We start from the raw sequence: 10,610 nt of genomic DNA, 5'->3' as shown, positions 1-10,610 counted from the left end.
GGTGTATGAAATGGGGAAACCTACATTGCATTAGCTTATAAACTCAGCTCTCTCTTCGTTGTATATGCTACTACAAAGTGTTTCTCATCCTCTATCCTATTTAGATTTCAATGCCTACATATTCGTTGTTCCAGGGGAGTGCGGTAATGACGTCCGGTTTCAATGTGAAGTTTGTGACAGCTGATCCGGAGTTTTCTGATGGCGGTCCAATGCCGTATATTTTCGAGACTTAGATACTTTTAAAACGATAGCCAATGGGTTATCCTTGCGTGACGAGGCTTTCTGTCACTAACTAGAAAGAACAACTGTAAAATAGCAAAGAAACTAAACATAGTTCTCGTAAAATCTTCAGACATGGTGCATATGCCAGTGGCCATGCATGATTTGTCACCTCCTGTGTGAACACATGAAATAAATTTCTCAGACCCGATCTTTTCTGTAGTCCTTTGTAGTTGGACTCTTTGAAGTGAGCATAAAATGAGATTCTGGTATTTTATTCCTCAAATGGTGCAATGTCAGGTACCACTTTATTGCTTTCATTTCTTTCACCGTGTTCTTCAATATATTACTGTACTTCCGAGTAAGCACGTGCTTTATAACGCTACACTATACAAACTGCGGCAAGAAGTTATGCTTCAGATCTTCCATTTCAGTGATTTCATTCGGTACAGTGTCGGCATAAGCAACGATGGACCAACACTATGACGTTTGAAAAGAATTGCTAATTTCTCACTCAAGGTTAGTTAAGTGCATTTCTACATGGAGAGAGAGATGAAAATGATACTTATATGCAGAAGTGCCCCCCCCACCCCCCTCCCAACAAAAAGGTAATACTGTATGTCTTAGAAAATCACCATTGCATTTCATTTCATTTGGTACAACGTCAGAATAATCAACAATAGGACACAATGACTGTTGAAAAGAAACTGGTGGTAGGACACTTCTACATTGCCAGACAATATATATATGTATGATAACAATATACATATATATATATACATATATACAGGGTAACCCCCAATTGGCTGTTAACTATTCCGATATTGTAACAAATGAAACTGAAGAGTGAATACCTGCAGATTAACCTTTTTCCGCAGAGGGACGCTTCTGTGTCGTGTACCACTTCATACAAAAGGTCCCCCCCATGAAACTATTGTGAATATTTTAAATCTCTTTTTAAGATACATCTACCCTTTGCTATTTGTCGCCGCAAAATTGAGACCATGACGTGTCCAGGACAAAATATAACAGTGGTATGAGAGAATTTTCGAATTGATTTTGCAGATTTAACTATTAGTATTTTGCAAAATTTACATTCCATTGTATACACCTGATTATCTATATTCAGTTGGATGGTTTAATTGCTAATGTAGATGGTTATACTAACTAACTATTCCCCCTTTTGGGTCATATTTGTACTTCCAAAATAGTAGTGCTAGCAAACAAGGAAATACCCGCTATTCACCGCAGCAAAATCAACGCACATCAGGGCAATGTCTTAGTCCCCTAGGAAGGAGCATTACTGCAACTATTGCATTGCTAGTGACGGCGTTTTTATAAACTATATATAGAGATATGTTTTTTGAATGATATGGGACCATCCGTGTGTAGGTTCCCTTTATAAGCTATTGTATGGGTAAGTTTAATTTGGTTATTTTAACGCTTATGGCCCTGGACCTTGACGACTGCGTATGTTCCCCCAGGCATGTCAAGAGGCAGGTAGGGGCGGGACAAGTGCTTATTTAATGACACAACCAACACAAAAGTCTATTGCAGTCATTATACAGTCCTGTTATTAAACCCTTAAACCGAGTGTCTTCGTCAACAAACTACAAGACTCGAATTTAACAAACCGATGCGTGGGTTATAACGCAAACAAAGTACAATCTACATCCTGTTCAGTTCGGGAAAAGCAAAAACCCTGAGCAGGCCCACACTTGTCTGTGGCATGCACAAGGTAAACCGAACTTTGACCGGCACTGAAGCGAGCACCTGGCTACGCTCTAATGCTGCCCCGCTATCTCAACTTTACACAGGGTGGAGTAGAGAAGCAGGAAACCATTCTCCAAACGGACTGACTTACTCAAGTCAGTAGGGGTGTTGACTATGAACGCGGACTAAATCTTACCAAATCTGAATATTACACGGATCACGTACTCAGGTTGTCAGCTTATTGCAATAACAACTGGACTCTAGACCCGCCAATGGGCGGGTTTATCTTTCAACCATTCAGCTATTTCGGACACGACGTCACGGGAAACGTCTGTGTCACCCAGTATACAGTGTAAACTCATGTCATGGCGGCTTGCCGGGCGACGCCCTAAAACTTTTCGTCCGTCTGCCAGTACTGCAATACTTCGCGATGGAAGTCACAGAAACGGCACAGTCTGCTAACTTCTTAACATCCTTCAAATGGAGTGAGAGGTCCATCGCCCTTGGAGTGCTGTTAGAGAACTACCGGCTGCCGCAGGTGGTGAGGGTACCGCGGGATCACCAGGTACGGGTCGGGGCCGTACACCTGGGCGGGGACCAGCACGTTCTCCTGGGGGAGGCACGGAAGGTTAGGCGGGTGGTGGCACAGGGGGTCGAACTTCGGAGTTTTCTTCCTGTCGGGCCCAAACTCAGTATTCCCTTGGATTTCAGGTACGGTTTGAACGTCCTAGCTAGTATCCTGTACGCTCCATTCAACATAACAGTCATACAACTCAGATATTTATTGTTCGGAAGTAATCATGTAACGTTACTCAGCAGGGCTTGTGATTTTTTATTTGTACACATCACTCACATATCTTGACGCTATTTACCTGTTTGTGCATATACCGATAAATACGCTCGTCATCTATTTACATATATATGAATATGTATATATATATATATTGAATATTATGTACATGTTATGCGTGACATGTTAATATGCATCCTTCCATTTTGTGTTGTTATGAGTCTGCGGTTTGACGTAAATAAAAAGAAACGTAACTACAATACATCGCTAGAGTATACTTTTCAATGAGCCCATTATATCTGACATTCTTTTAATATTGATTGAAAATCATCAATTGTCATTCAACCTATGACCCATTTAAAGACAACTGCTGGGTGTTGTAAACAACATCCACTGAAAAGTCCCCGGATGCTAACATGTTGTTTTAGTTTGTTCTGTGTCACTAAATTGACGTGTTTTTGTTAGGATTACCCAGTCTAAGAGATCATGGGGATTATTCCATTAATAAAACGGACGAGGGTTTCCTTTCTAAGTTACTGAAAAGAACACAATGGATCGCTTATCTTGGCTATGTTACGTTTGAAGAAAAAGACTCTTTTTTTTTTCACAACCAAGGGATTTATTCAACCGACGTTTCGGTGACCCTCTGTCACCTTCTTCAAGGCAATTCTGACTGGTTCACATAGCAATACAGCACAGGTGTTGCTGCTTATACATATGAGTTGCAACAAGGTATACATAGGGGAGACAGGGAGAACATTTGGATGCAGACTGGAAGAACACAGGAAAGAAGCTGAGAGCACCAAGGTGGGAAGGTACACCAGAGCACAGAAGCAGGTAGCTGAGAAGGAAGAGAACAAATCAGCAGTGACAGACCACATCATGAGAAACAACTGTGCTATAGACTGGGATGGGGCCAAGGTGATAGACCGAGAGGACAATAGAGTAACACGTTGGATTAAGGAGTCTGTATGGATCAGGAAATCCGCTCCAGTCATGAACCGTGATGAGGGGGGATATAGACTCAGTCACGTTTGGGACCGCATCCTAAAGAAATAATCGTTGCATCGTTTGTTGATCGATATGTAGTTGTGTACGTGTTACCAAGGAGGATTTATATAGGGCGTATTCACGTGACGTCATCACCCCTGCCCTCCGTGGGCGGCCATGTTGGTGTTCACCCAGCAGCGAAGTTTCTCGGTGTCCGACGCTCTCTAAATTTCCAAGGAATGCGAAGTCGTCTGATCGCTGTTTTATTATATGCAAAGAGTCTCCAGCCTCACATCCTTTTCGCTACAAAAATCCAATTTCACCTACTAGAAATGACCCATTATCGACGAGCGAGGTTCCCCAGCAGCCTACAAACATGGCCGCTAAACTGTTTACAGAGTACGCATAAAATCAGTTCACAGCATACAAGTGTTCCAAGGCCTGTATCCACGTAGTACAGTGTCTTGAGTGTCGTAAGAAATTTTGCTGACAGGGAGTACGTTATGATCGGGAAAGTTCGACCAACTTCGACGTTGAAAGACCCCCAGTTTATGAATGAGCGTATCTCAAGCAACGACTACACGGTCACGATGCCGCGACTGTGTTACACAACGGGCCTGTAACTTGCTTTTCGACCAGATACAAAAGGTTTCCATACACACACGTTGATTCTGCCAAACTTCAACTATTTAGATCCGTTGTTCGTATGTCAGAAATCCACTTTTGTTTCAGTCGTTAGTCCCTTAGCGATCGTATGTTCCCGCACGTACACGTCCTACACGAGAAACGCAAAACCAATCTTACTGTTACCCGACCGGTGTGTGCTTTATCAGTCCCAATCCAACATCTGACCACGAGGCAAAACACCATGATTATGAGACAACCCGTTTTTAAGGGAAATTGTGAATGGCGTAGAAAACATCAGCTATTTATACAGAGAGTTCCATAGGGCTCCACTATCAAGTGAGCACCAACATGGCCGCCAGTGCTCGTTGCTAGGGGGAGGGTCACGTGACTGAATACGCCCTATAGAAGGAGAGCGGACGAGCTAAGTCTCTATTGTACTATGCGTGTAACGGGTGTGAAAAGTCAATGTCGCGTCAAGGTGCGAATTACCCCGATATGCATACACCCCACGCCCAGCTTGGCGACTTTGCTTTGTTTTCACGGGTGTGACCAAGGAGGCATAATGACTCTGCAGAGCAACTTCGATCTTTTTTTCAGCAGTTACTTTTGAGGAGGACTTTGAAACATTTGAGTTACAAGAATGCAACGTGGAAGATGATCTCTCTAACGGCGAGAATCAAAGCACAATGTGGCAACAAGTGGCAACCAACGCTGCCGCCGGCAGCCGCGGTACATTTGATTGCGAAGTCTGTGAGAATGTATACAAAACCGCCGGATGGCTTGAAAAACACAAGTCTTAGAGAACAGTATTTTTTAATGTGCATATATGCCGACTGAGGAGAAATTACAAACTTAGCTTGACTTGGCTCGCATTACCCTGGAGCCCAGACTAGTACCGGGTGTTACACTTCTGTATGTTTGGGACCGCATAGTGATGTCATCCCCTGTGTTTGTACATATGTAAATATTTTGCGTTTGCATCTCATTAATATGTATAAGCAGCAACACCTGTGCTGTATTGCTATGTGAACCAGTCAGAATTGCCTTGAAGAAGGTGACAGAGGGTCACCGAAACGTCGGTTGAATAAATCCCTTGGTTGTGAAAAAAAGAGTCTTTTTCTTCAGTGACTTACCAACCTGATGAAACTATTCACGTATGTTACGTTTGATGTGAAAGAAACATTCCGTCCATGCACATAAGTTGGAACAACCAAAATGACGGGACTCTTGTTGGCATGGGCCCATAGCCAACAACTCAACTGTGTACATCGTTGTTGTTTTATGCTCTGCTTCCACTGTTTGCATTTGCAATATCAACAAAAGAAGCACTGCTGAAATAGATACGTCCGTGGGAACGTCTGCTTCACCCACATGATGTGCATGCTACCTTTTTTACTTGAGCTTCATACATAACGACGGATAACTATGATATTCAGACGCAATGGTGCTACAGTTACTGAAACGATGAGGCACTCTGTTGCACTCAGACCAATTTTTAAATTGTAGACTTTGCTGGCTGACGTTCCACTAGCTTTTGACGAATACCTTTGATTATTCTGATGCGTAGTTGCTCATGCGGGCCTATTATGTTCTAGTTCTTCGCTGAGCCTTGCTCCGTCTATACTCTTCCAGAGGGCGATTCCTCTTGCTGCCGCTAGAGGGCTGGCAGGTCGGCGTACGCCACTTTGAGACGGTGTCAGAGCTGACGGCTTCCTTCCCAGACAAAGTCTTCGCAAAGGAAGACATTCATCTGGATGTCTTCGACAGCATAGTGAAGACACCGGACAAGAAAAAAGTCGCCAAGACGTTCAAACATCCCATTGTTCGCGGCGGTGACGTCCTGACGCTACTCGCTGTGAAGAAAGCCTACCGGGTGTCTAAGACAACTAAGAAACCCAAGAAGGGCAGCTCCAAGGTCAGCGGGACATATTTGTCTGATGAATTTAACTTTCTCTTAACCTTGTCTGGTTCACTTCACTTTCTCCAAACAGTTTGACACACCTACATGTACATTGTTTTTGAAGGTGTGGCAAACCTTCAGTCACTGTTTGGAGAAATGTCAACGGGGTTTATAAATGAAAAAGCCCTAGGAGAATATCAATCAATCAATCAATCAATCAATCAAACTTTATTGCACAACAAATGTAAAAGGTACAATGTATGGTAAGTTCGTAGGTAGTACAAAATATCAAGACATATATGTCTTTGCTTGTTAACAATGCTAATGAATTCTCCAAAACTTAAGACTAGACACTACGGTATCCAATAAGAGTAACACCGTATACGTATATGGAACATGTACAGTATTACATGATACACAGGAAACATCAATTGTGTGCGTTGCGTTAGAGATGATTTGATTCCTTTTTAGAAAATACTCTAGAGGTAGATATGTATTGGCCTATGTACAAGGAAATTGCGTTAGGACATGACATAAGTACCGGTGAATTAAAAGTTTAATGTCTATTGTGCTATTGACAGGATGGGCAGGTATCAGAATCAATCATTATACCCATTGTACGGGAGATCCAGGTACTGACCTCGGTAGGGACATGTCTTCTTTAACATCCATCTATTCGTTAGTTAATTAGTCTTTGCTCAGGGATGTAAATCTTTATGGGCACCATCTCACAAGATCATACTCAGAATAAGGGTTTGGACTGATAGGGTCATGGACATCCTGTCAGTAGCAAAAGAAACATTCTTGTTGACAGTAACATCTTCACAGTAGCCATTGCCTTCTCCTATCTGTGGATGCTCGGATAAGTCTGACAAAACATCATCTGCACTTATCCAATCAGAGTTGTTCTAACTTTCTTTGCTGTAGGCAGTGGATTGTTTGATCTGCGCCAATCAGAAGAACGAGCGCGTGGCGCTACCCATCTCGTTCCCAGGCAAGTTCGTGACGGTTCACACCATTGAAGAGATCGTCAAGAACTATCGGCTGCCAGTCATGGTACAACTTGTCCAGGGCCAGTCTCCGTCTGTGGACAACTTCACAGGTACAATCTTGATCTACCCTGCGCATGGACTGCTTCATGCGGGTGTAGTTCGTGTGTTGCCTCAAGACCACACTAGTTCCTTAATGCTTCATCATGATATATTCAGTTATTGTATATATTTATTGTATATTGATATTACCATGTTTATATGTATAATATTTGATGTGGATTTGATGTTTATATGTATGACATTGTAGGAATTTGATGTTTATATGTATGCTATTGTAGACTCTAACGTATTGTATTGTGCGTGTTTTGCCCTCCCCTTCACTTTTGTAATCAATCCAAATAAACAATATACAATATGAAACTCTTTTATCAAAAATCATACTCATACTCATGATCATGTCTAGATGGCATGGTACTGTAAAAGGGGAAATGTTAGCGATGGTTTTATGTCCACGGTTTTCGCGGGGAACCACCGTGAACACTCCATTTTTCCCTATCACGAAATTGTAGGGTGAATCCCCGGGAACATTTCTCCTTTTACAGTATCATAGAGTTTTTTTCTGTGTGGTTTCTGGTGATTTAATTTTGTTTAAAAGTCGAACTGTATCGTTGTTCCACAGGTGTTCTAACACTGATGGAGACCAGCACAGAACACAGCGTGCAGGCTAGGCTGGTGTCTACGGAGGGAGAAATAGAGAGGGAACAGTTCAAAATCCCGGTCATTGGCAAGAAAGTGCAACTCGTCCCTCCCGAGGCAATGTTGCTGAACACCGCGGAGTACAAGCAGAACTTAGCGGACTGGCTAGAAGGCAACTGGCGCGGGCCGCCGGCCAATGGCCACGTCAGCAACGGCTCTGTGCTGAGAGAAACACCACGAAATGGAGAGCTCATGACGGTACAAGCTACCCTGCACCAGGAAAAGCCTCCAGAAGAAGTAGGGAGATCACCGGAGGATGACCTTCCTACGGCCGACCGCAGCAGTCGCGTCGTCTCGGTGGACGGCTCTATCTACGAGTATGTTGAAGGGTCGAAACCCCCAGGGGAAACGCCAGAGGTTTGCCGACACGTTACTCTTGCTGAAATAGTTCTGGAAGACTCATCTACAGACCCTCCGGAATCGCCGAAGGAAACCATCGAAAGTTCGGTCGACAGAACGGAGGGCGCACCTCCAGCGCCGGACTACCCCGCCCCACTTCCCCCCACCCTCACCCCTGATGTCGCTCCCCCTGCCCCCGACTACCCCGCTCCTCCACCGCCTCTCCAATCAGAGACAATGGCCCCCCTCGAGGCACCCCCTCCTGTTCCTGATAAACCTATCAACATCCCTGAGCGTGACTATGACCCAAACCCTCTCTCCACCGTCGCACCCCCTCCGGCCCAGTCTGAAGACAAATACGGTTACATGATCCCACTAGACAACGATGGGCTCCCAGTGCGCGACTACCCCCCAGACGACACTCCCTCGGAACCCACGACCACATCCCCACTCGCTACAGCGGGTGGTGCAGCCCTCACAAGTGAGATCCTTGCCATGCGGCAAAAGATCCTGTCCGGCGAAACCAAAACGGAAGATACCGAGGATGGGCAAGAAGACGAGGATGCAGATGACCCTGACTGGGAGCCACCAAACGACCTGACGATCATGACACCTAGGGAAGTCACCAAGTTTCTCCGTTTGGCAGACATTGACGAGGAGGCTATTCAGCGGTTTAAGGCCGCGGGGGTTGACGGAAAGAGGCTAGTGGGCATGCCCAGGGATGAAATGACAGACGAGTTTGAACTGACGTCACAGCAGAGCAAAGATGTCTTCAGCTTCATACTAGAGTCACAGATTGCTACCAAACTGTAATGAGGTGATTTCTCACCAAGTTAACTTATCAGAGGAACTTCAGACATAACAAGCGTTCTGAGACCTCATACCTCCATGAAATATTTTGATTATGCAAATGGTTCAACATTTGCATAATATATGTATAGTGTGACACTTACACATATCAACAGCACCACTTCTTCCTTACGAAATCCCGAAATCGGCTCTAACAGGTTCTTGAGTCATCGCTGACCAAAGTATGCGGAAATACACACACACACACACACACACACACACACACACACACACACACACACACACACACACACACACACACACACGAACACACACACACACACTCACACACATACACACACACACACATATATATATATACACACACACAGACACACACACGCACATACACACATACGAACACACACATACATACACACACACACACACTCACTCACATACACACACACACACACACAGACACACACACACACACACACACGTGCACACACAAACATGCGTGCAAGTCCAAAATAACCCAAATGAACCAATGCAGTGAAGAAGACAAGATAATGATACCGACAATGTATGCAGTAGAGCTGATGTGGCATTTTGCTTTAGCCTTTTTTAAAAACTTAGACGGCACATGATGATAGAAATACCAGATGGTATCCAGTCAGTGTATGACGTTTGCGCGTGCCACACATAAGATAATAGCAATTAAGTTCGGAACAGCATGGCTGATTTTTTCAAGAAAGCAAAGACTAACTAGTCACATTTGTAGAATGGTGTGATATATATGTACCAATTAACACTATAGAATGACACCTGAATATAATGCTATAGATCTTCAAAGTATAACAGCACATAGAAAAGTTAGGCATAGGCTGTAAGGTGCAATATTGTATAATCGTTGTAATCTATAAACTTGCAATTTTTGCTAGTACCATTGTATCCATTGTATCAAATGCTATTTTGCAATATATATATACAATTTTTATGATTCAAATACAAATGGGCTATACAGATATGTGGAATCTATTGTACTCTTAAGATATTGAAAGTGCTCCTATTCCATACTTATTGTGAAGTACTTTGCACTGGCTGCATACATATACATACACAGATATTCGAATACGTGTAAAACTAAAGGAACACTTGTACTTGTTTTTAGATCTGAAGGACTTCTCTTGCTCCGCTTCACACCTGGCGAGTCTTACCTGCCCCACCTGTACAGGTGTGGAGAGTCTTGGGCAGAAAGAAATAGAAACGTCACGTCCCAGGAGAAGCCAGCCGCGCGCATAAATGAGTACATTGTGTTCCAGACGACTTGAGGAGGTCAATACTTTGTATGGCTGCAGTGGCCTGCACATTCTTCCACGGCGGGATGTGGTTGTGTTACTGGGGCTATTCCATTCACTCTCCAAATAGAGGTTTGGCTCCGGCTGGTTTCTGACGTCTTCAAGGCGTAATTTTTTGCGTACAAAAACGCATA

At 43.8% G+C, this 10,610-nt stretch overlaps 1 protein-coding gene across 1 annotated transcript; it reads left to right on the top strand.

The window, feature by feature from the left end:
• The first annotated feature begins 1,947 nt into the window (after positions 1-1,947).
• LOC136427481 (GRB2-associated and regulator of MAPK protein 1-like) lies at positions 1,948-10,143 on the top strand. Its single transcript, XM_066416358.1, has 4 exons — positions 1,948-2,643; positions 5,972-6,254; positions 7,167-7,341; positions 7,911-10,143. Exons 1-4 carry the CDS (start codon positions 2,363-2,365, stop codon positions 9,137-9,139), a joined length of 1,968 nt encoding a protein of 655 aa, XP_066272455.1. The 5' UTR covers positions 1,948-2,362; the 3' UTR covers positions 9,140-10,143.
• Positions 10,144-10,610: the final 467 nt, after the last annotated feature.

The sequence above is a fragment of the Branchiostoma lanceolatum genome, chromosome 2 (assembly GCF_035083965.1).
Source record: "Branchiostoma lanceolatum isolate klBraLanc5 chromosome 2, klBraLanc5.hap2, whole genome shotgun sequence".
Taxonomy (NCBI): domain Eukaryota; kingdom Metazoa; phylum Chordata; class Leptocardii; order Amphioxiformes; family Branchiostomatidae; genus Branchiostoma; species Branchiostoma lanceolatum.
This window is presented reverse-complemented; position numbering and strand designations above follow the sequence as displayed.